General features: G+C 50.0%; 8 protein-coding genes across 8 annotated transcripts; 4 read left to right on the plus strand and 4 right to left on the minus strand.

Moving 5' to 3' along the window:
* Window positions 1-633: 633 nt before the first annotated feature.
* Window positions 634-1,287, minus strand: SCP_0803330 (hypothetical protein; the record flags this gene model as incomplete). The annotated part of the gene is made up of 1 exon (XM_027760923.1): window positions 634-1,287. The coding sequence occupies one exon, from the start codon at window positions 1,285-1,287 to the stop codon at window positions 634-636; it is 654 nt and encodes a 217-aa protein (XP_027616724.1).
* Window positions 1,288-4,424: 3,137 nt separating this feature from the next.
* SCP_0803340 (Putative AC transposase OS=Zea mays PE=2 SV=2) lies at window positions 4,425-5,831 on the plus strand (the record flags this gene model as incomplete). The annotated part of the gene is made up of 8 exons (XM_027760924.1): window positions 4,425-4,511; window positions 4,567-4,694; window positions 4,746-4,824; window positions 4,878-4,959; window positions 5,008-5,012; window positions 5,065-5,394; window positions 5,446-5,721; window positions 5,772-5,831. 8 exons carry the CDS (start codon window positions 4,425-4,427, stop codon window positions 5,829-5,831), a joined length of 1,047 nt encoding a protein of 348 aa, XP_027616725.1.
* Window positions 5,832-5,924: 93 nt separating this feature from the next.
* SCP_0803350 (hypothetical protein) lies at window positions 5,925-9,012 on the minus strand (the record flags this gene model as incomplete). Its single annotated transcript, XM_027760925.1, has 8 exons — window positions 5,925-6,364; window positions 6,414-6,772; window positions 6,818-7,411; window positions 7,461-7,903; window positions 7,962-8,117; window positions 8,165-8,594; window positions 8,643-8,835; window positions 8,883-9,012. The coding sequence occupies 8 exons, from the start codon at window positions 9,010-9,012 to the stop codon at window positions 5,925-5,927; spliced, it is 2,745 nt and encodes a 914-aa protein (XP_027616726.1).
* A 468-nt stretch (window positions 9,013-9,480) lies between these two features.
* On the minus strand, window positions 9,481-9,678 carry SCP_0803360 (hypothetical protein; the record flags this gene model as incomplete). Its single annotated transcript, XM_027760926.1, has 1 exon — window positions 9,481-9,678. One exon carries the CDS (start codon window positions 9,676-9,678, stop codon window positions 9,481-9,483), a length of 198 nt encoding a protein of 65 aa, XP_027616727.1.
* A 379-nt stretch (window positions 9,679-10,057) lies between these two features.
* Window positions 10,058-10,579, plus strand: SCP_0803370 (hypothetical protein; the record flags this gene model as incomplete). The annotated part of the gene is made up of 1 exon (XM_027760927.1): window positions 10,058-10,579. The coding sequence occupies one exon, from the start codon at window positions 10,058-10,060 to the stop codon at window positions 10,577-10,579; it is 522 nt and encodes a 173-aa protein (XP_027616728.1).
* Window positions 10,580-12,712: 2,133 nt separating this feature from the next.
* On the plus strand, window positions 12,713-13,288 carry SCP_0803380 (hypothetical protein; the record flags this gene model as incomplete). Its single annotated transcript, XM_027760928.1, has 1 exon — window positions 12,713-13,288. One exon carries the CDS (start codon window positions 12,713-12,715, stop codon window positions 13,286-13,288), a length of 576 nt encoding a protein of 191 aa, XP_027616729.1.
* A 2,890-nt stretch (window positions 13,289-16,178) lies between these two features.
* SCP_0803390 (hypothetical protein) lies at window positions 16,179-23,307 on the plus strand (the record flags this gene model as incomplete). Its single annotated transcript, XM_027760929.1, has 6 exons — window positions 16,179-16,281; window positions 16,346-18,256; window positions 18,851-19,632; window positions 19,684-21,990; window positions 22,048-22,786; window positions 22,838-23,307. 6 exons carry the CDS (start codon window positions 16,179-16,181, stop codon window positions 23,305-23,307), a joined length of 6,312 nt encoding a protein of 2,103 aa, XP_027616730.1.
* A 512-nt stretch (window positions 23,308-23,819) lies between these two features.
* On the minus strand, window positions 23,820-24,543 carry SCP_0803400 (Damage response protein; the record flags this gene model as incomplete). The annotated part of the gene is made up of 5 exons (XM_027760930.1): window positions 23,820-23,887; window positions 23,944-23,957; window positions 24,010-24,070; window positions 24,132-24,200; window positions 24,258-24,543. 5 exons carry the CDS (start codon window positions 24,541-24,543, stop codon window positions 23,820-23,822), a joined length of 498 nt encoding a protein of 165 aa, XP_027616731.1.
* Window positions 24,544-25,289: the final 746 nt, after the last annotated feature.

Genomic DNA, 25,289 nt, shown 5'->3' on the forward strand with positions numbered 1-25,289 from the left:
CCAGACATTCGTTTGTGAACTCAGTCACAGGGAACGATGAGAGCAACGCCACGGAACGATCGAGGTTGAAGAATGATCGGACGATTGGAATCTGCTCAGATATCGATCCAAGCAACATCGCAAAATGAGAACAGATATCGTGACACGCGACACCTGATGCCCAGCAAGACATATTACTTCTTTGCATTCAAAAGGGCTATGACTATGACTAGAAATAAACGACTCATAGATAGTCGCATCCCCCACGAAGATTATCGATAGTTTGGTGAGATACCGGGTCATGACTCGCTGGGAGTCCATGAGACCAGTCCCCGGTTAGCGGGGTCCAAGAATCCATATTCGCAAAAATCCCCCACTCCCTGATGACGCCTTCAACTCAGAGGAATCAGCGTGTTTCCTTAAGTTTGCCATCCCAGCTCAATTCCTAGGAAGAGCGGAAAGCACAGTTTGTGCATTGCTTTCGTCGAACAAGATTACTGTGAGCGTCTTGCGGAATAATCTGCTGCAGAGCATGCTGCAAGATAGGTACATGAGAGCTGTATCGATGCGTTTTATGCTACTCTGGCGAATCTGGAGCAGTAAACAAAGGACTTTCGCACGAAGGTATCACTATACAATCTGCCAAGACTCACATTACAGCGACAGCCTACGCCGATGAAGCACGTCCAAAGGCCTCTCTAGTGATGCTGCGTCCTCTGCACGCACAGCGTCGTCTGCCGGATCGCCCCAGCCACCTCGTGGATAACCAAATCCCGACAATGAGGACACGTATGTCAAGCGGGTTTCAGCGGGCTCGAACACCTCCAGATTATCCAGTCCCCATCCCGAACGCAGCAGCACGCGGAACTGTACCAGCTGCTGCAAGCCAGCTTCGAACCGCTGGAGTAAGTTTGACCATCGACGTGGAACGTCGAGAGTCACCGTATCAGGAAAATAGATTGGACACGAATTGAGTTCGAGAGTTGCAAGTGTTGCGTGATGGTTCATGACGAAACGATCCAGGCGTTCCTCGTTGTCAAACACGACCCCGTTGAGGGAGAGGCTGCGAAGAGCGGGAAAACGGAGGGTGTCGAATTGTACCGGAGGATCCTGCCCTATAGGCATATCACTGGTCAAGGACAGTGATGCAAGCTGGGACTGGCCAGGCATAAGGAACCGCGGTATGAATAATGCAGTCCAGAATACTCCGTAGACAACGTCGGACAGATTGCCCAAGACGTGGATCCCGAGAAAGGATAACGACAATTCCTCCATGGAGGAGAGGAATTGCGTGAACTCGGGCTTCATGTAGACGGGCTTGATGTAGGGAGTGGCACGGTCAGTGACTGCCCGGGTCAGACCCGTGACCGACCCGTGTCACACTTCCGACCGACATGGTGCTTAGGATATTTTATGCAGGTTTTAAATATATATATATAATTTCCGGTTAAGGGCCTCGGAGGCCCCCCCCTCCCCAGGACCCTGGATAATCCCCCCAAAGGTCGTCGCCAAAACCCCCCCGATTTACAAAAATCTGTCCGGCCCATTTTTGGCCGATTTGGGGACTTTTTTGTCCGGAATCGGCGACAACCCTCGACTTGGCCAATTTTTTGTCCGGATCGCGCAGACGGCCTGAAAAAGGCGATTATTTTGTCCGGATCACGCAGATGGCCTTGAAGAAGTGACTTTTTTGTCCGGATTGCGCAGACGGCCTCAGAAATGCATTAATTTCGACAAGAGAACCACACTAACAGTACCGAGGTTCTCTGGAGAGGTGGGCAACATAGGAAGGCACCGAGAAGGATATGTTATGATGGAATTATACTACATCTTGTTCACTCTAATTGCTCATGTTCTCCGTGCTTTCCCCGCTTGCGGAAAAGTCGCATTGCTGTCTGCAATGAAGATTCCGCAGCACTTAGTTTCCAGATCACCGTGAGAGAGCTCGATACCGGTACCTGTCATAGTGGGTGCAGAGGTGAGCATACAGAGGAGAGACATCGCAGGAATGAGCGCAAATTGATGGGTCTGTAGGACAGAGGTTGCCTCGGTAATCGCATGGAACTGCTGCTTGTAGTACTGTTCGAAGAGCTGCACTCCTGCATATGAGATAGCCGTCACTAGAGAAAAGTATGTCACATCAAAGAAGACATTCTGAAGTTGGCGCGCTGCACCGGGCTGCCCGCTTCAATTCAAGGTTAAATGACCGCCTCCCTTTTCCGCGCATGAAGAGCATAGTTGCCCCAAGAAAAAAAGGTCACAGCGGGATTCGAACACAGAGTTATGTACAACATAAAACCGCTACCGCTGCCAACACCATACCGCTGCACCTACTGAACTGCATCAATTTTCCAGGCTCTCAGCTATCCAACCTCATGTCCGGACAAGAGGATGGCCTAGGATCCTCTACCTATTTTTGTGTCCGGATGCTGTGATGGCCATGGTGGCTTTGGGACCCTGATTTGTCCGGAAATGGCGATGACCTCGGGCCAAAATTAGCAAAAATCTGTCCGGATTTGGCGACGACCTTTGGGGGGATTATCCAGGGTCCTTGTCACACCCGCGGGTGTGATCCGTACGGGTCACGGGTTATCTGTCCGTTAAACCCGGTCGGGTTCGGTCACCTCAGTCGTCAGGGCCGGTCTGCCCGGGTTTATCCGCGTCTACATACCTATTATAGAAATTATCAAAAAATTGCGGTGACAGTTGTTGAAGTGCCATGACATGGCCGTACGCATCGGTAAGTGTGCCATATGCTGTGGAGCTAAGTCTTTGCTTTCATAGCTTGGACTTCCTTATGTACAATGTCAACATCAAAATCTCTTCGCGCTGCTGGACCATTCTGCGTTTTGTTCGGGCTGCTCACTGAGGATCCGCACGTCGAGTTACACTGGATGAACTTGTGTAAGGTATATGATCAGTGTATTTTGTTCATTCATGTCTCCAATTCTCACCCGTTGCACTGCCATGAGTGCATACTTGGTGATGCCGAGGCGCAAGAGCGCCCCATTCCTACGCGCGACGTCTGTGCGAAGCATAGCCTATCGCTGTAAGACTTGGTTTTTATTCATCGCAATCTTGTCATTACTCCCCGTCCTATCATTGATACCGGTTTGGTCTCTACTGCGTCCACGATTGGCTGAGTGCTCTGACGAGTTCTACCATGGTGTTGCCGTGAGTGCAACCATATGTTACATTTACATTATTGCCGCTGTGCTGCTGCTAGGTAAGTTCTTGGTCCAGACTCACAGTTTTGGACGGTATTGACAATGTGTCTCATGTTCCAGCTCAAGATGTGTACCCGTGGTTTCTTGCCCTGGATCGACTTCGGCCTACCCGCATGCATTATCGTTGCTGTCATGTCTCCAATATGCGTTCCCGCCATTATCGGAATCTGCTGACTAGTCCCCCTTTCACTGTCTTTGTGATCGGTGCCAGTAATGGACGCTCACTTCCAATCTGTAAGTGACCACTCTGATCAGCACCGTCTCAAGATATGATGCTAATTTTATTACTTGCGGCCCAGTAATTACCTCCGAGATGTCTATCAGTGACATCATGCACGTTCTGCATAAGCAGAGACTCCTCCCACTTACTTATCGTTCAAGTCATTACCTATGTGCTGCTGTACCTCATTTCCGCCAGCTACAAGATTATGAGTGTGCGGGTGAGCTTGGATTGGCAGCACTCTCACTGCTGCATCTTCGAGTTCGAGTTCGTGGTGGAGCAACACCGGCATCATCCCCTTCTGCTGGTTCAGAGCCCCGAACACCTCGCAAACGAGCGCGTGCCCAGTCACCCTCTGATGCCGCCTCAGATGACTCTCCATCCAAAAATACACGCTCGCGGAAACGGGCTGATCGCCAGCCGTCACCTTCGGTCGTCATCGTGTCCCCCAAGAAGACACGCGTGCATCGGAGTCACACTAGTTCAGATCTCGAAGTGTGGGATTTGACAGATGACGAGATTATTGGTACATTTTGCTGGAGCTTCTTGCCTTCTTCTTGCCTTCTCACCAAGTATTGAGTACTAAAAGTGCCGTTGCAGCTATGTCGCGGAATCACTGGAAATCTAAGGCTTACGACCACTATGTCATCTCCCTCGAGCGATGCTACACACCAGACAAAAAGCCTTCACATCTTATATTTCAGTTTACATGCAAGTATGATCCTAAAAATCATCGTTACCAACAGCGCGAGCGAGTCAAGACTGGGCAAGGTACCACCAACCTTGAGCGTACGGCCAAAATCTGCCTGAAGCGGAGAGGCGTTCAAGATCCCACGAGCACCAGTAGTGCTCAGCAAACCCTCAAAAATTCCATTTCCAAGTATTCCGCGTATGCACACCGTGCCATTATTGCCTTGCGCTGCGCGGCCTCGCGCCGCCCATTCAACAGTGTCACTGACGCTTTTTACCTTCAAGAAGTGGAACTACTTCGTCCAGGCATGAAAGTGCCCTCACCGTCAACAGTTTCGCGAGACGTTCAAACCATTTATCAGGTTGGCTCCAAGTCCGTCAAGGAGTACTTCACGGTATGCTTAGAAGTGACATGGACTACTACACTGGGACTGACCTTGATATACCTAGACCCTCAAAGGAGCCGTCCATTTAGTTATCGACGGTTGGACTGCCCCATTCGTCGCGTCATATCTAGGTATAGTTATTGTGTGGTTTGATGGCGTCAAGCTGTGGCGCTCAATTCTAGAGTTTATTCGGTGCGTATGGTCTTACTACTAAGCATACAAGTGTAATGTGTTATACAAAAGGTTGACTGAGAGGCACACGGGCCTCTACCTTGCGCAAATGGTTGCTCAGTGCGTCAAACGGTTCGGTCTCGATAAAAAGGTATATACATTGTTGTCATGTCCACTGTGTTTCAGTCTCAACATTCTATCAAGGTGCATACGCTCTGCATGGACAACGCCAGCAATTGCGACGCAACGGCTGTGGAGCTGGAGCCCCTTGTGGAGAGTTTTCGTGGTACTGTGTCATGTACGCGGTGCTTTCCTCACACGGTAAATCTTATAGCAAAGGTATGTCCTACAGTGTTCACATTAGTGTTGTGATTCTAACAGTTATTCGCAGGCCTTCATTTCGTTCTTCTTCCGGCAGCCTAAGAAGAAGAAGGTGGTCAAGGTGGCTGCAGGCAGAAAGCGAAAACGTAGCCAAGGTGATATGCAAAATCGACCAGAAGAATTTGAGCTATCTCCTGGAGAGGCCGTGGCAGACGGTGAACAGCTAATGGACGGAAACCACGAAGACGATGATATGTCTGCAGTCGATGATGGTAAGGCAGCTCATGATGACGCAGCAGTGAAATCCGTGCATGCACAAGCTGTGAATATTGCTCGCGAGGAGTTCGGTATTGAGATGACTCCTAAGGAAGAGAGCGAGGCTCTTGGCCTCTTCGCAAAGGTAATCTACTGTTTTCTATCATGTACGTGTTACAGCTCATTATCACTGTAGGTTGCCGGACTGGCTCGCCGTCTCCACGACTCACTGACTCTGCAGGAAAAATTCGAGAAGCTGGTCGATGCACAGCCAGAGCTTTCAGGGACGAAGAAAGCCCTTGACCGTCGCATGGTCACAAGGTGGAACAGTGACTTCGCCTGCCTCGCCGCGCACATCTACTTTGAGATCCCTGTGAAACAGCTCACCAGCGATGACAGAAACGATTTACAACCCTATGCACTTTCGCATGCGCAATGGAGGTTGGCTAAGCAACTGGAACCCGTACTGGAGGTGAGTAATGATTTTTCGTCACTCGCTCGAGGTTTGCTCACTCAAACCAGATCCTCCGCGCGCTCCTCATGATTGAGCTCTTCAAGCTCGTGAACGGTACACAAATCTAAAGACCGCCCATTGTCTGTGCGGACTGAGGCACCTTTTCTAGTGCCCACTTGTCTGTTACCTGTGAACTCGTCAAGGGCTTGTATCTGTTTAAGTCAAGCAAGGATCCAAGTGTTGACACGGTGGCGGCGACGGCAGAAGTCATTGACGGCACCATACAGTGGATCATTTCTGTCCTTGAGTCGGGCAAGGGTAATATCGAAGGCCTGTACCTCATCATAGATAGACGTGTGAACGCGACACACTTCAACGTCTAGCCGCTGAATTTCTTCACGTGCGCGTGCGACGCGTCGAGCCTGCTTCATGACTGCGCGAATATCTGGACGTGTCCAGGGCTTGTCGCAGATGTCATTGCGTGTATCGCGGAGGAGGTTGAATTCCTCGAGGAAGCTGTAGTGAGTGACCTTGCTCCAATCCAGAGTTGGGCGGGGTGGATCCATTTGACATGCGAGTGCATTGTAGACATTGACGGCATTCCGGATCGCTCTGCACCGAGTTTGCAGTGACTTAGCCATGTGAGTATGGACACGATAAGCTAAATAACACTGTGAGCATGGTCCGTGATCAACTACAAGGACCCTTACCTGTTTGCGCGAGATTAAGGTTGTGCAGCTCAAAAAGCCGCTGCACCACCAGGCGTTGCAAGTTGTCGAGTGCGCGGTGATACTCACGCAGCTTCACATACTGCAGGGTCTCGATATACTCTGTTGAGGTTGTCTGCCAGCGGTTGACAATTCCCATGTGCACCTCCATGGCGATGACATCACGTAAAACCTGCTGACGGCGTTCTGCAATATGCCGCCGCTGTGTCTCCAGTCTGCGCGTTTGGGACAATTCGTGATTATAGATGCGGCTGGGAGAAGGACATGTCGGCGGGGGCAGGAACTCGTAATCTGCCGGAGTGGATGTCAGGAAGAGAGAGGTGGTGTCGACATGGCGTGTTCTATGGAAGACATTAGCAGCGTCAATTAAATAAATAAAAACTCACTCTAATGCATAATGTTCTTGCAATAACTCGACGTATGCTACAGCGTGGACATCCCACTCAGGCTCTTGACCTAACACTGAGAAATACTCAGTTTCCTCCTTCTGCCACTTGTCGAGGTCGCCATCTCCAATGCCTAGTGAATGCACTGCTTCGTCAAGGACTTGCGCATCATTGTTGAGGATATCAAGAGCTTGTCGATAGTTATTGTAAAGAAAATTGCCCAGACTGAGGTACCGATCGGCATCCCACTGCCCGAAGAACATGTCGACGAATGTTCGCCGATGATAGCGGCTTGCATATCGAGTGACAGGTGCAACCTCATTGGACTTACTAAAAATACGCTCCATGGTCTCCAAATCCTCGAGCCCCATGCCTTCGATGACGTTCGGGTGGTTCTGCATCTGACAGGCATGGTTATGCGTGTAACCATGGAAGGCGTTGACACACAGGCGGGCTTGAAGACGGCGGAACTCGGGACTGAGCGAGCTGTCGTGTATGGTGTGCGCAAAGCTACACCCAATGTCGTACCCGCCCATGGATCGTGGTCTGAGAAGCTGGAGTACCTTGGCCACCATGGCCAGAGGGTATTTTGCTCTGAAAAACGGTCAGTAATGCATGACACTTGAATACAGAAATTACTTACAGCTCGCCACTACGGACCATGTCCACGATCCACAGTATGAAACTGTGGCGGCATGCACTAGCGAAGATCCCGGTCTCATCAAAAATCCCCCACATCTTCTTCTTGTCCTCCGCTGCTGCAGACTTCCAGTTCTGCGTACATCCACGCATCACCGGATCACTGCTGATTGCGTCCGTTGGGTCACCCTCAGCGTCATCGAGCTGTTCTTCATCCTGGCCTCTTGGGAGGATTTGCGGCTCGACTTCTTGTGCGACCTGACTGCGACTCGACTTCACTTCGTCCGCGAACTGGTTTACGAAGTCTTGCGATAGAAAGTAATCGCTGTCTTCAAAACACCGGGTGTCGCCAATGTTGCGCTCGCCGACCTTGGCCAAGCGCTTGAGGGAGTTGTTGCCATCGAAGCAGTACATACGGCCGATCTTCAAATCTGGCTCGTCCTCAAGCTGTTACCACATTAATTAGCAAGTGACAGCTGACAATACCAGGCAGACTCGTGCTCACCTCATAGCAGCATGCTGGACAGGCATTGAGCACACGCCAGTCCGGAGTTCCACGGCCAAGTTCTGCCTGAACACGCTTGTCGATAACGCAATGTATCGAGAGGTAAATGTCGAAGGCATCACTCAATGCCGAGTGATACCTTCGGCGATATGGAATCTATAGCACTGTAAGTAACAGCGAACATAAGAAAAATGGATACGTACCGCGTAATAATCACATATTACCTTGGTAAAAGCTTCTGCACTAAATGATGGCTTCCGAAGATGCAGCCGACGGAATAATTCGAGAGTTTTGTATAAAATTGCGAGAGTGGGCGAGATGGGTGTGGTAGGAAGATAGCCTTGAGCTGCAATTGCCTCAGCCTGCGAGCGGCTCTCCCTTGTCCGTGGTACGTGCACTGACGTGACGAGGGAATAAATGTCGATCACCTCAATTGTAAAGCTGTAGTCTTCATCATCTTGACTACAGGCCTCTGGATCATGATGGAGCGGAGAGTCACAAGGCTGCGGAGGAAGATGGCACCATGAGAGGTAGAGATCAGTAAGGCTACTGATGAGGGGAGCCCAATTTGCTTGTGCACGCTCGAGCCTAAGTCGCCAGGTGCGGGCGTCCTTGTACCACCGTGTCTTCCATCTGCGGAGTAATGAGAATAATGGTGACAGAGATAAGAGGAATACTCACCGACTGCAAATAATGTCCCGCACGGCATGTGCAAATGAGCCTTCTGCGTCATCCGGGAGGGTCTCCCAGTCCATTTGGTCATCCCCTTCGATTGGTAATGTTGCCAATTCGTTCACATCCCTGCTCGTCTCCGAATCTGCAAACTCCTCTCCACGAAGCTCTGACAGCAGCTGCAGGGATTCCCTGCTCAAACCTTCCTGAGGAGTCAGTTAGTGTTAAGGGATAGAAGTTATGTCGCACCTGCAACACTCCTCTCAACCACCTCCCGCATTGTATCCCGCTGCCATAAGATGTCCTTCTGCTTCATCACCTTACTCACAACTCGGAGAGTCCTGGTAGCCATCGCCAAGGCACTGTGACGGGTGGGCATAGAGATCCTCACTGATCGAGAGGATCCCTTTGATGTTCTTGAGGCTGTAGGCATCCTCAATTGTCGCGCCAGAATGGCAACGTTGGTGAGCGCGCCGCAAACGTTTAGCACGAGCCAGCGCCACTGCTATGCACAATGTCCAGGCAGCGTCAATGAGCGCCTATCCCGCGTTTAACACAGCCACGTGATATGGAAAGATTCGCAATGGTGTACGTGAACAGAAAGACCTTATAGTAGTATACATTACAGACAGGTTAGAGATCAGAAATGCCCTCTAATATGCAAAAGGAAAGAAGAAAAAATGTGGAAAACTGAGGGAGAGACTCGTGCTCATCGTCGGGCACGATGAGCGTGAGAGGACGCGCATCGCAGAGGGCACGTGCAAGGGGCGGGAGGCGCTGCCGAATGTACATGCAAAAGGAAAGAAGAAAAAGTGTGGAAAGATGAGGGAGATACTTGCGCTTGTCGTCAGGCACGACGAGCGCGCATCGCGGAGCGCACGTGCAGGGGGCGAGAGGCGCTGCCGGACTTATCCGGGGCGGGAGGCGCATCATCAGCACCGGCGCCACCATTATCTACGATGCCGACGCTATCTTGGAGATCGGGTGCGATAGCGATGACATAAGGCCTTGTGGCATAGAGGAGAGGCGGCGTTATTGCCCGCATTATTGGCAACTACAGGAGATATGATAATTCAGGCTAGTTAGCCCGGCAATCCAGGGGGTATATACCGGGCTTATTAGCTAAGGTACATGTGAGGTCCAGGTGCAAGCCGAGGGCATGATTACAAAGAAAGACAAAGAAGGAAATTTGCTTATATAAAGTGGAGCGTCTAGAACTGTATATATACAGAAATCTATTTTAGGACGCGGAATCACGCGCCCCGACACATCTTGACCCGCCATCACTACCTTCCTATTTGGGAACTAAGGCGCGATTTCTAACAGGTTATGAGCCCCGGCTCTAGCCAATAAATACTTGGATAACAACAGCCCCTATTGTGGCTACAAAAATTGTTACCCCCTTACTAGTACGAGAACAAATAATGTCGACCAGTGCTGATAATACGAGCAATAGCAATGCTTACCGGATCCCGCTCCTGAAGGAAGACAATTGGCTCCCGTGGAAGCGCCGCGTCGAGGCCATCCTTAATGATAAGGGTCTCCAGGAGTATGTGACCAGAAAGACACTGAAGCCGCAGCCGAGTAATGAACCGGCCAATAGGGCAGTGAGAGAGGCGGAGATTAGCGCCTGGGGAGAGAAGGACCTCAAGGCCCAGAACGTAATTGTGCTATCGCTGGGAGATTCCCAGATGGTGCACATCGCTGGAGCCGAGACGGCACGGGCCATGTGGGAGCAGCTTCGCACAGTCAAGGAACAGCGTGGACAGCATGGAATTCTCGCGCTGTGCCGGCGTTTTTACCGGATGCAAGCCAAGGAAGAAGATAATATCTCCAGTCACATTACACAGCTACGACAGATTCAGGAACAACTCCACCTAATGGGGAAGGTTGTTTCTGACAAGGATTTCCGGCTCATTCTGGCTACCTCATTACCGGAGAGCTGAGACTCTTTCCTCAGCTCTTACTTTGGTGCCGTGGGTGGCAATGTTGGCGCCGAAGGTGCTGACAACGTGCGCCCTCAGCTTACATCACAAGAATTGATTGCCATCATTCTTGATGGAAATAGGCGAAGGCACGAGCGTGGCGAGCACGGTCAATCCTCGGACCAAGCCATGGTTGCCAAAGGAAAGAAGCGCCCCTTTGGGGAATACAAAAAATGTTCGATCTGCGGAAAGCCGGGACATCTTGGTAACGAGTGTCGGCACCGCGACAAGGTCAAATGTATGAATTGCGGAAAATTCGGGCATAAGGCCACGGATTGTTGGGCTAAAGGCGGCGGCAAAGCCAGACAGGGCCCGCCGATGAAACGGCAAAAGACGGAACGTGCTTATGAAGCACGCGAGGTCGAATCAAAAGAGGATGAGGCAAAAATAGCCTACAATAATGATAGCGACACTGTATCTCTCAGATCTGATGGCGAAATCGCTTCTTTCTATGAGTGGTTTGCCGACTCCAGGACAACTTCGCACATTACAAATCATCGTGAAGTCTTCACGACCTATCAGGCGCTCGAAGATCACGCGATCACAGGCATCAGACTGCAACCAACGCAGGCATTGGGCCGTGGTACGGTCGATGTCGAAAGTGAAGTAGGAGACCGGAAAGTGAAATTCTGTCTCCACGGTGTACTGTATGCGCCGACAGCACCCAATAGCCTCCTCTCCATCATGCGTTTGGACAACGCGGGAGGAAGAGTACTTATGGGTAATAGTCGCGCAATACTAATAGATAAAAATAAACATACTCTTGCTATAGGCAAGAAAAATGGATGACTATATTCATTGAAATTGCGTCCAATAGTTCCGCAACCTGCACGAACCTATACTGCTAAGGAATATGGCCCGCATACCTGGGAAGAGTGGCACAAGATCTATGGCCATATCGGGAAACCAGTGCTTACGCGATTATATCGTGAAGGGCTTGTTGATGGCCTAGAGATCTCGCCAAGCCCAGATGAAATTAATTGCGAGGCGTGCATCCAAGCAAAGGTGACACGGAAGCCATTTCCCAAAGAGACAGACAAATGCAGCAAGGTACCTGGAGAATTAACACACACGGATGTGTGGGGACCTGTGCAGACAGCCGCTCTATAAGGGTGGAAATATTTTATTACATTTACCGACAATTACAGTCATCGAAGTACAGTACTATTTATGAGGCATAAAGATGAAGTAACTGAAAAGGTAAAGAATTATATTACCTATATCGAGCGCAAGTTTGGAAATAAACCCTTGCGACTCAGGCTCGACAACGGTCGAGAATATATGAACACCGAATTAATTAACTGGTGTCAAATGAAAGGGATCGAGATGGGTCCGACTGCACCGTACTCACCATCCCAGAACGGAGTCTCTGAGAGATTGAATCGCACACTGCTTGGACTAGTGCGCGCGATGATCTATGCGAGAGATCTACCTCGTTATCTTTGGGCTGAAGCAATTGCTCATGCAGTCTATATTAAAAATAGATCGCCTACCCAGGCGTTAAATGGGGCAACTCCCGAAGAAAAATGGAATGGGACAAAACCAAATATCTCGTACCTACAAGAATTCGGTTCCCCCGTATGGGTTCTCATGGAAGACGCAACACTATCAAAGCTAGCGCCCCGTGCCAACAAGTATATTTTTGTTGGATACATGGACGGACCCAAAGCCATCAAATATTATGATGTGCACACGTGCCAGATTAAAATCTCGCGTAATTTCCAATTTTCTTCGAATTCCCCGGACCATTTGCCCGGCAACGCGCCTCACGTGCCACAAGAGCAAATAGGATCCGACGTACCTATCCTCACAGCACAGCGTGAGGGGGAGCAAAATATATTTCCGGGCACTTTACCTAGCAATGTGTCAGATGTGCCGCATGCAGAAAGGAGACCCGAAGTCCCAAACCTCACAACGACCGCAGACGTGCAGCGCGAGGGGGAGTTAGGAACTTCTGCACCACAGTCACCTGCCAAAAATCCATGAAAGCACAGACAGGATGATGATTCTGATCAACGTGAGGAAAGCAGGACGGACGCACCAAGCCAGCCCAAACGAACCAGAAGAAAGACAGTTCGGCATGATTACCGTCTAATGCACGACCCAGAGGCAGACGAAGATCTGGATAATGATTCAGATAAATCAAATGCCGAATTAGTCTATATTGCGATGAGCACCCACGGAAATGCGGATGCAGACGAGCCAAAGACGCTCAGTGATGCCAAAAGATCACTTGAGTGGCCCAAATGGGAACAGGCAGTCCAGACGGAACTCAATCAACTACAGGGTATGGAGACTTGGGAGTTAGTGGAACCTCCCGAAGATCAAAAACCCGTAGGAAATAAATGGGTTCTAGTCAAGAAAACAAACAAAGAGGGTGAAATAATCAAATACAAAGCCCGCCTGGTTGCGAAGGGATATTCTCAGATCCCAGGCATGGACTATACCGAGACGTTCGCGCCTGTAGTCCACCTCGAAACCATTCGAGCTATCCTCGGGCTAGCCGCAATCTTAAATTGGGAGATCGGACAGATGGACGTGAAAGGTGCCTATCTTAATGGAACTCTCAAAGAAGAAGTGTATATGCGGCAACCCGAAGGATACAGCGATGGAACATACCGCGTATGTAAATTAAAGAAAACCCTCTACGGGCTAAAGCAGTCTGGCTGAGAATGGAATATTGTGCTGAACCGCAAGTTACTAGACGCGGGATTCAATCGCCTATTCTCGGATCCATGTGCATACATTCGGATCAAAGGTGATAAGATAGAAATCGTCACCGTTTGGGTAGACGACCTATTAATATTCACCAATGATTGCGCACTGATGGACCAATTGAAGAGAGAACTCCGAAATATGTTCGAAGTTACCGACCTTGGTGAACCCCGAAAAATTGTGGGGATAGAAATTGAGAGAGACTGTTCAAAGCGGACAATCAAAATCTCTCAGACAAAATATATTGAGTCTATCCTACACAAGAATGGGCTTACGAACGCCAACATGGTCGGGATGCCTCTTGATCCAAATACAGTGCTTGAAAAAGAAGAACCCGAAACTGATGACGAATGCAACCGAGACAACAGATATGCATCGCTCGTCGGATCACTGATGTATGCGGCAATTGCCACGAGACCAGACATTGCTCACGCCGTGCAACGGCTTAGCTCATTTACTGCCAATCCCGGAATGGCTCATTGGACTGCTGCTAAACGTGTCCTCCGCTATCTATCCGGAACGCGAGAACTTGGAATAATCTACAGGCCAATTGCAGATGTCAAGCCCGAAGATCAATCCATATTTGTGGGCTACTCAGATGCAGACTATGCGAACGATATCCGAGATCGCAAATCAATCTCGGGATATTTATTTAAATTAGGAAATGGCACGATCACGTGGAGCTCAAAGAAGCAAACCACGGTCGTGTCATCCACCACAGAAGCCGAATACATGGCATCCGCCGAAGCGGCAAAAGAAGCCGTGTGGCTCTGAACACTATTCAAAGAAATAGGTTTCGAGCAACAAGATCCTACAATTTTATTCGAGGATAATACAGCGGCGATCTCAATTGCACGTGATCCCCAATTCCACGTGAAATCAAAACATTTTGATGTAAAGCATCATTATGTGCGGGAAAATTTGAGGGATAAATATATTGATATCCACTACTGTCCCACGGAGGACATGATAGCGGATATCCTAACAAAGTCACTCCCTAAGCCGAGGCACGAGAAGCTCACAAAGAAGCTCGGAATGCCCATCAGCTTGAGGGGGAGTGTTAGAAAGCAGCGCCCAAATTTCTGGAGCTCCAGAAATTGGGGAGCGCCCAAGGGCAGACAAGCCGAGGGCATGATTACAAAGAAAGACAAAGAAGGAAATTTGCTTATATAAAGTGGAGCGTCTAGAACTGTATATATACAGAAATCTATTTTAGGACGCGGAATCACGCGCCCCGACACATCTTGACCCGCCATCACTACCTTCCTATTTGGGAACTAAAGCGCGATTTCTAACAGGATTGACAGAGTTTACTTGTCTGGGTTACTTGCAGAGCAGATGTGATGGATTCAGTTTGCTCTGCAATGTAACGGCCTGCCTCGACAAAGTATTTTTCTTTTTTCGATAAGTACTTAGTTTCTCTCAGTCCGAATTAGTGGGGACGGGCAATCCCTGTGAGCGTCGCTTGTATTTGCTCATATTTGTTTACTGTGGCAGATCCTCAGAAATCGATGCAGCACTTCAAACACGTACAGCGCTTTCTACCGCACAAGAATATATGATTTTTTTGTCTACACCAATATTTAAGGTCAAGCTCGATGCAACGTACAAGCCAGAAGCTGAAAAACAGGCCACCGAATGCTCATTATGTGACGGAAAGGCTGAAGTAAATGAAAATTAAAAATTCCGCCTTGAACGTTGCATTGAGAAAAGTGTTCAGAGTGTTTCTCCTCTGCAAAAGAAGTCGGGTTAGTGAAGCGTTGACGCTGCAGACGTGTTCGAAAGATGACACCGCACGTCCAGGTGAAGTCGCGTCTCCCGCGCGTCGCGCGTTTAAGCGCTCATTGTGGCGCACTTGTTCATGCACCCGTTTGCGCGACTTTGCTCCCTCGCTATAGTCTCGCAAGTTATTTCTAGGCCTTTCACTGCTTTCTTGGGCCATTTTGATTCAATCTTGGATACTCTGTGCTTGCACTAGTCTTGTGAATCTGTTTTAGTCACCGGCATCAACTTGAATCCGATGGGCTCCAAGTGCAGGGATAGACACGGCAGGCATAGACGCAGGACAACTGCCCAACAGCAAGCTCTCAAATGTGCCCGTGCAAACAAGGAGAACTCCACACCTTCCGCAGCCTCAGGAGGTTTGGAGAAGCAGCATCGTAAATTGGTATGTGGCCGATATCATATGCACTGTGCGATGAGTACTGATGGAATGCAGGGCATAAGAAGACGACTTATCTTGGCGGAGACACAGCTTTCAAGTGCACGCGAAGAGTTGCAGGTGGCGGAAGAGGCACTGAAGATGGCTGAAGACGATCAGAAACAACACCATGAAGACATCAATGCTCTTCAAAGTGAAGCGGAAGCTCACCGTGCATGTGCAGATCATCACTACACAAGGTATCGTGTAGCAAGACGACGTGCAACACGGCTAGATATTGCTAACGTGAAGCTACGGGCTCGGCTGAAGGAGATGCAATTTCTTTCACGTATGGTGAACCAATTGAAGACCGACCTTACATTGGCACAAGAAAAGACTCAAAAGACAGAAGAAGATGCATGTAATCTACTCACCAGAGCATATGATGAGAAGAGGCACCTCTCAGCATCATTGCGTGACTGTCACGGAATTATTCGCAAGCTGCAGAGACGTTGCAAGAGGGCTCCTAGTATTCTTGCAAGGGCCATTGAGAAGGCAAAGACACGACCATTCACCTACAGACTCAAACAGAAGGGAGTCTACACCGTGGAGGCTAGAGCACTGGCACGACTGTTATTGAAGAGCGGTTGTGCACAACGGAAGGTCGGGAAGACGATACAACAGATTAGTCACGTTTTAGGAGTCATGGTGCCTGAGGTGATGAGCGCGAAGACTGTGCGTCGGGCTGTTTTTGAAGGAGGAATTGCAGCAGAGATTCAGCTTGGGTATGAGATATCGCAGGCAAAGAGTACGTGAATGCTTCAAATCTGTAACATCCACTATGTTCTGACTGTGAGACTATAATCATACAGGCTTTACTCTCAGTGGTGATGGAACATCTCACCGGCATACCAACTACGAGTCACGACATATTGCTTTGCAAACTCCAACATACACTGACTCCATCGGCAGCACTTCTACTACTGCGCCAAAAAATCGCCTAGTTGGTGTCGACTCATCGGTAGACCACACCAGTGAAAATCAATTTGCAGGATGGCTTACCAAGTTTGATGGACTCTCCACAACATTCAATAGGTCATCACTTGCAAGACGCACTGAATCAACTCTTGAGCTCGAGGACTTTGCTGTGAAGGCAAAAGGGATGGCAGGAGATCATGCGACTGATCAGAAAAAACAATACCGCATATTCAAAGCATGGAAGGATGACACCATTCGGATGATGCTTGCCCACAAATTCTTAGAGAAGCAACCATCACAGACACTCAGCGACTTCCTTGCCCGATCAATGGACCTTACAGTGATGGCAGCAGGTGGCGAAGCAAAGTGGAATGAGCTCTCACACGATGAACAAGTTTCACTCAATCTGGCCAAAATGAAAGAGGAGTACTTGCAACTAGGAGAGAAGAGGTTTGGAAACTTGCCTGCGGAAGAGAAACGGGGATTCGAGCTGTTTCTCTGGCTGGGTTGCTGTATGCATAAGGACCTGAACAGCGTAAAAGGCGGGAACATAACAATGTCTGGAGTATGGCAAAAAAATGGCCTGACTCCTCCAATGTTGTTGGCAAACAAAGACAATGCCGCGACCTTGCGAGGAATCTCTCAGCCATCGACAAGTGCTGAAATTCGTGCTATGGATGTGTCAGCTCATGGCGGTGTCAAACTTGCCAGTCTTGCAGGTGCAATTTTCAACCATAAGGACAACAAGAAAGGACAACAAGATACTCAATTGTACTACTTCCGGCAAATTGTAGGGCACACAACAATTTTCCCCGATACCAGCAATACTCGCTACCAGACATATTGTGCTGCTGCAGAAGAACTTCTCGTACACCGCCTAGAATATGTTCACTTTCTCAAGGTCATTCGTGATAAGAAGGACAAGCCTGGATTCAATCATATGGAGCAGAATGTCTATGATGGACTCCATGACATTCCTACCCTGACAGAACTGGCAGTATTGGCCTTATATTCACAGGCAGTCACTCGCCCATACATGCGAGTTGCTCGCATTCGTCAAAATGGCTTGAAACTCGGACCTTTGCATGCTCAACTCAAGATGTTTGTCAAGCTACTCATTGATGATCCCGAGTTAGTCCTATCCTCAGAAGCAACATTTCATTCTGGGGCTATGGATCAGAAAGAATGGGACCGCCCAGAGGCTGTTGCAGCTGTGCATGAGCTGTCTTCACAGTTGCCATATCTCAAGGTTGCATTTGTTGCATTCTTGGAAGGTGCTTTGATAACTTGGGAGAGATTCACAGAGGAGTTCACACCAGGTGGTGCCATTGATCAGGCAACTTCAGAGGAATTAGACGAGGCATGGATGTTCTCAACAAATGATGACAACGAAGGTGCACTTGGTGGGCTTCGTTTGTGGAAACGCAGAAATCCAAATGGCACACAAGCATATTTCAATGCACAGAAGAAACACGACCACAATGATACAGCAAATTTTATGACCGCAATGCTCACAGAAGAAGATCATCAGCATATTCGGAGGGAAGCACGGATTCTTGATGAAAGCAAGCATGAGGCTATCTGTCGCAAACAGCAAGTAGACCACGACATTCAAGTGGCAGCAGCAACAGCTCAACAATGTGAAGAGAAGGAGAAGAAGCACAAGGCCAAAATAGCCACCATTAAAGCAACTCCTCTGATTTTTGCGGACACTGAACTTGAAAAGCTCAAGAAGACTCAGCTCGAGGCACAGCTTGCAGTGTACCGGCTCAATGACCCAGAGGTTCCACTCAAAAGTAAAGTTGGTAAGCGAGAAAATGTACTTACTGAACTGCGAAAAGCCATAGCACGATACAAGGCGGCAGAAGCAGCCGGAAATACAAGTCAGGCTGAGTCCAGCAATACAAGTGAAGCAGAGATGTGCATGGGGGTGGATACTGACCTAGAAACAGACTCCGAAGACTGAGAAGGGTAGTAGGTGCCATGGTAATCACATACCCTTGTATTTGTTATGAGATATCCTGTTGACGAGTGAATGTGACCGGGTGTTCAGCGCAAGTCGCGGTGCGTCACTTCTGCGGCGGGCGCTTGATGACTAAGCGTCCGTAGACGTTATAGGAATTGCCCGTCCCCAGAATTAGGCAAGTGTCGTTGAACGCGGCGTGACAATATTTGGATTTGTCACACATGTTCATCCACCGCAGGTTTTCCGTGTGTGCTTTATTCAAAGAAAAACGCTTCTTTTTATCCACTCTTTTCGATGCCATTCACTCGTTCTCATGCCCGGAGCAAGTCGCGCTCTCCCGCCCCTGCCTGGTCAGGTATTTCTCCTCGCACACCAACTTTTCAACCACCTGCGCACTATGCTGCTGCTGCAGGACTGAGTTATCCAAATCCAGGCCTGGAAGCTCGTGTATCAGACTTCTCTAGGCAGCACGATATTACTTCTGAGACTCTCTCATCTGCTGGTCATACACCTCGCGGGCATCTCGCAGACTCGCCGTACGAAGAACACAGGCCTTCGCCGTCTCAGTTCGACCGCATCAGCCGTCTGGTCTCTCGTAGCCCTAGTGGCTCATCTTCTGTGTCTCTCCACCGATCTAACTCGAAGGGCAGCAAGTCCGACAAGGGCAAGGAAGATGTCGACAAACGGAGGAGCCAGTTCGCTGACATCCCGCTTTTGGAGATGCAGCTGATACCGTCCCTCCGGGATACTGTGGACAGAATGACGCATCCACCAAAACCTGTAGTTAGGGATGCCGAAGACAGAGAGGGATGGTCTAAGGAGGCAAACGCGTCGGGCGTCCTGAGGAAACCGCGACAACCTGCTCCTGGACGCTCTCCTTCTGTTCCGCCGAAATATCTGTCCCCATCCCAAACGCCATCTTTTACATCCACTAGCACATTCTCTACTCTGGGTCGTGCTGCGATGTCTCCTTCTCGTACTGTCTCGCCCAGATTAGCATCGGCATCATCACCCAATCCCACTGGCACCCCAAGAGCAACGCTCAGTGTCGAGGAAGCTTCTCAGCCTATTCTTAGATCGGCTTTGCGTACAAATCAATCTTCTACTGCTACATCCTCCTCCAGTGCAATAGTTCAGTCTCGCAGGAAATCATTGCGCACAGTCAAACCCATGGTCTCTAAATCGCCCAATACATTCGTAACCAGAGATTTTGACGTAAGTGGATTATTTACTTAATGAACTCTACATAATACATCAATCTCTTAGCAGCCGCCAACTACGTCGACGATCTCTAAGGCTGGCTCTCGCCCCCGTACTGGAGAAGAAGCGTTACCGCAAGACCGCTCGAAGAGTCTATTACCTGTGCCAAAGTCTAAGGCCAAGTCTAACCCGAACACACCTCAAGATACAAAGAAGTTCCCAAGCTTTGCGACCCCCCAAAGCACCAATGTCACAACATTTTCACCCCGACTTTCGCCTCTTCCGCCGTCCAACCTGCCTAGACCTGCGTTCTCGTCTGCTTCTGCAAATGATAGCGGCTCAGATCTTGAGAGACGACTAGGACCGATCCGCGCTTCTAAAGTGGCTGTGTCGACTACGAACGCCATCCCGAGCTCGTCGGAAAGCGAGAGCGATGGTGAAGCAGCCAAGACGATGAACCCGGTTCGATCACCCATTTCCAACTGGAAATCTGGGATCCTTGCACGTGATAGATGGCGACCGTCTTCACCATCCCATTGGCAAGGTCAACATCCTCGCCCTAGCGCTGTCCACGAACGCTCCCCCATAGGACTCGGGCTACAGCTTAGTTCTCAGATTCAGGCAGCCCAGGGCAGTGTCGCCGTTGAGTCCGAAGCCGAGGATGGTGCCAGTGTATACGAAGATAGCGATGCTACTCAAGGTCCCAGGCGCGACGCTCTTGAACAGTATGGAGACGAAGATGCAAGCGTGTATGACGACGATGCCGCTGGCAATGACGCTCACGCTTCTCCTGAAGACTTCCACAGTACTCCTGTCCAGGAATATGCCGACAGCAGAGACGAAGCCCTCACGAGGAAACAAGCAGCGCTCGTGGGGATTGTCGATAACCTACGTGTGGACTATCGGACGCATACCTCATACGGCAGGAACTCGATACGTAACTCAGGCTTGAGCAACTATGCGTACGCGGAAGGGTTGGCTATCACTATCTCTGATGATTCCTCGGTTAGGGCGGTCCAGACGTTACCAGTGGCCAAGAGACAGAGGACGCAGCAAGCTGCTCAACAGAAGTGGGCTATACCTTCTTCATCACCTCCTGTCGTGCCGCGTAAGCCCTCTTCGCGTTCCAGGCAGTCTCGCTACCTTCCCCAATCTGCATCACCGTCTGAGGAGATACGACAGTATACCACTGGCTCAAGGAGTATCTCGCAAAATTCTACAACCCGGCGTTCCAGGCACGAAGGCGCATTCGTACCCACAGATGACCCCAAGGCGAACTGGCACGGACAAGACGAGCATGTCTCTTGGATAGGCGATGAGGGGTTGGTTAATACTGCGGACGGCGAGGTAGATATGCTGACAGACAGGGAAGACGTGGCCGAACGGGAGCGAGCTGCCTTTGGTATACCTGCGTCCCTGTCATATGGCGCTAACTCCTCGTCACAAGGCTCGCCTTCGGAACGAGAAGTTCAAACGCTCCAATGTCGCAATGTGACAAATGGTCGTGCGTCCACGTCAAGCGGAGATGACAGTTGGAAGGTACGGTATCGGGAGGACGAGCTAAGCAGAGGGGCCGAAGCGTTATTCGAGAGATTGACGGTTCACGACAATGGCCGCAGCAACTATCATGGTGATATGATGACTACCCCACAGGCGCCAGTGCAGGAGACCCCACATTCTCGGACAGACTTGCGTTCTGGTGACGACCGTGTACGGTCAAACTCGGTCGACTTAATCTCGATTACTGTAACCTCAAGTGCACCGTCTATCTACGAAGAGGGGCCGTCAGAGGATCAAGCTAGTCTTCCCGCACCAACTGCAACATCATGGCGGTCAATGCTTCAACCATCCACTTACGATAGTCTGGCCGCATACTACGGGCCGACCGAAATGCGACGGCAGCAGCTCGTTTATGAATTGTTTACGACGGAACAAGACTTCGTCAAACACATGCGCACCGTCATTCCTTCATTTATCCTACCTCTGCGACGTCGCGACAGTCGGGCCTGGCTGGATGGTGTTCCCGAGAAGGTCGCGAAGCTATTCGACTGGCTAGAAGATATCGTCAACTTTCACTCCGGCATTTCCCGCGCACTCAGGAATGCTACCAACCTATGGGCATCTGGCGCAATCGTAGAGCGGGTAGCAGAACCTCTGCGGAAACATATGTCGGGCTTGGAGGTATACCAACCGTACTTAATGCGGGTGGATGAAGTGAGGGAGATGGTGGCGGATTGTGTGCGCGACAGTGGGAACGTCTTTGGCGAGTACGTCCAGATGTGGGAGCGGGAAGGTGCGCATGAAGGCACAACGTTGCAACACCTTCTGGAAAGGCCCATCAACAGGGTGCTGGTCTACCCTGAAACCTTCCAGGTAATGTCCACCCTTGCTTTTGCCCTGTGTATCTATTAATCTTATTGGCGTCGCCAGCGACTCTTAGAGCTCACACCGCGGCGACATCCAGACCATTTCTGTACGCTGTCTCTTCTGTGTTTGACAAAAACCATGATCCACGTCCTAGACGAGGTACGAATCCGCGAAGAAGAGTATGAGTTCGTCAAGGACATGGCTTCTCGACTTGAGGGTCTGGGTTCACCCGCCGCTCTTGCGCGACGGGAACGGAGACTACTGCACCATGGCGAACTCCATTGGGTCCTCTCGAGAGACGTCCTCAACCATGAAATTAATTCCCTCAAGCTACCATCGAAGGACGGTGCAGGCCGATTGGCATTGCCTAATGAAAAGACACCCGATGGATCGCAGCGGACATCTAGACTCGCGTCCGCCATTCACAACTGGCACGTCCGGCAAGGGTCTGTCGGCTCGACTGCATCTTCCACATCGTCTTTGCGGTCGTATGGCACCGTGTCTGACGCGTCCATCGCGATTGCCTCTGTTGCAGGTGACTCACATCGCACACTGCATGCCCTGAGGTCGCCTGTGGGTGGCGAGATTCCATCTGGACAAAGACGCAAAGAGCGGCAGGATAAGTTGCCTAACGTCTTACCGGTACAAGCATTTATCTTCGCAGATCTTCTCCTTCTAGCTACACATGCAACGGCCCAGAGTGTTCGCACCCCATCTGATCGTGCCGAGAACAAATGGCGCTTACTCGATGATACAGGAATAGCGAGGGTAGTATCTATCACTATGGAGCATGAAGACGGCGGTGAGGTCTCACTCAAGAGTCTGATCCTACACGAATCTGACCGGTCTGCAGGACATGGCCGCGTTGTGATCCTTGACCTTTTCCCCATGGGCATCGATCAGATCAACAGCGGTGGCATCCCTCATTCTAACCAGCCAGTCGAGATGCGTCTCATAATTCCACCGTCCACGGAAGACTCGGAGGGGCTGTGGCTAAAAGCCCTGGACGGTACTTGCAGGTCAACAATTCACTCGATTTCCTTCCCTCCACTCTCGGGAACTACCCATGGCACGAACGTCGACCTCGAACTCGACACCCGGCAGTCCGTGATGGCCATCATGTCGTCCGGTCTTCCGATGCCAAAAAGTCCGTCTATGCAATTGGAACATGCAGCTGCGTACAAAAACGAGCCGACGCAACAGGAAAGAGAGGAACGAGGATGGTGGTCGCTTCGCTTTCAGCAAGTCCTCCGAGAGATGCAGAGGCAAGACCAGAACATTATTCGGCCTCCAGACGCACGAGGCAAGTATTCTCTGGCTTGATTGACGACGGCGGTGGATTCTGCCATCGTAAGATCTATGTACGCTAATCTATAGCTAATGGTTGTCTCTGTTCACGTTATGTAGCCAGCTGATGTATTGCACAAAATAGCGTAACCTGTGTTGTACCTAGTATATTGTTGTAGCCCTACTACTTATCGGAATGATAAGTTCTGAAATTTCATAAGCAAGGTCCATCATCAATTAGGCATCGAACGTGACGTAGAGTAAGTCGTGGATATATATGACATCCCACCTTTGCTTTGGATTTGGGCTTCAGTGTCACAAAGACTCTTCAACGATAATGGCCGAGCTATGCATGGGCAGTCTCTTCTCACAGTATTGTTCCACGTGATAGGATCAGTTGAGAAAGGGAGACAAAAACAACATAACAACATAGCAATTTCACAGCAACACATGGGATTTCTGAACGAACTGTCTGTCAGCCCTTCACTTAAGGCTTAAAGTTAGACATTATACGGTGACTTACATCGAGGTACTGTACGAATGCATTCTCAAACCGCGTCATTCTCTACTAGCTTCCCGCAAACAATATACTTGGTAGAGAAGTGTTCCATCCAGCCTGTAAGGATCATAGTGAGACACATCTTCGGCACCTTTAAGGGTGGGGGTCCATACCTTTCATGTTGTCACTACGCTTATATATCAGTATGATATAAGTAAGGTCAGTGAACATTCACTTACATCTCAGCGGGAGTAAGATCGTCTAATTTGTCGAGCGGTTGATCGATTGGGGTCAGCATGTCTGAGCATCGACGGCGTCCTAGTGAGCGATAACCAGGTCATAACATATCGCCAACACACACCGAGTTCGAACGATTGTTTAGCCATCCCGCGAGACGCGTCTCGACCTGAAAAGTTCGCGTACATCCCATCTAACGCAATGATATGGTGAACTTCCTGGACGAGACACCATCAAAGCAGCACCATACTGGGTCCATAGAAATTCCTCCCAGCCGTCACGTCATACACCACTCCGTCGATTGCCAAAAGTATGCGCTTCCCGTCCTCACCATTGAACGGTGAGAGTGTCTTCGGAGTGTAAGTCTGGTAGAGTAACGTGGGAGGGTGCGACTTGGGCATCCATGAGTAGCCGTTCTTAAACTCGGTTGGGATGGTTTTGGAGATCGAATTAGAGGGAAAAACAATCCGCTGCAGCAAGTAAAGAATATATATGAGTAGAGCAGTGTTTACCGGAGTACCTAGGTCGAACGCCATGTTCACAGACTAGATACGGAGAGAACGCGAGGTTGGAAGTCGAGCCTGGGTAACCGTCGCAGTGCTGTACGGACCGCGCCGAGCCGGCCCAGGATTCTTCTACGAGCACGTGGCAGGCGGAAGTGAAGTTGACGCCAACCGCCGCCGTGCCCAGGACCCCCGCGAACCAACTAAGAGCTCCGATCCCGGGGACGACATTTCTCAGGGGTGGCCAACCACCCATTTTCGGGGGTTTGCACACAACCTGGCGGCGGGTCGGCCATTTTCGGGGGTATGTGGGATCGAACATTCGGCCACCTAGAATTACGTTCGACGGCCTGCGGAATAAAAATTTCGCTTCCTGCGCAAAACCCAAGCTCTTGTGAACCAAATTACCAACACTTTTCGCCCAAACCACCACATACGGCTACATCCTCCGAAACCTGAGAGATCCGCCAGCCAATCTCGGTTTTCGGGGGTTCTGGACCTAACCTCAGGTTGGAAGGTCACATTTTGGGGGTGTTTCGCACCCAACTTTCGACGACTTTTTGGCCATTTTCGGGGGTCGAAGATCAAACATTTTGCCTCCGGCGGCCCAATTTTCGGGGATCGGTGCATCGGAGCTCTCAGTGGATTCGCGGGGGTCCTCCGTGCCCTCATTACTGTAATCCTTCTGCTAGCTTGCAATGTTCATCAATTCGATGAAAGTCCCAAAAAATTTGGTGGAATACTCCTGCGTACTCGCGGTGCAAGGAAATTAAGGTTCT

The sequence above is a fragment of the Sparassis crispa genome (assembly GCF_003851025.1).
Source record: "Sparassis crispa DNA, contig_000007F, whole genome shotgun sequence".
NCBI classification, from domain to species: Eukaryota; Fungi; Basidiomycota; class Agaricomycetes; order Polyporales; family Sparassidaceae; genus Sparassis; species Sparassis crispa.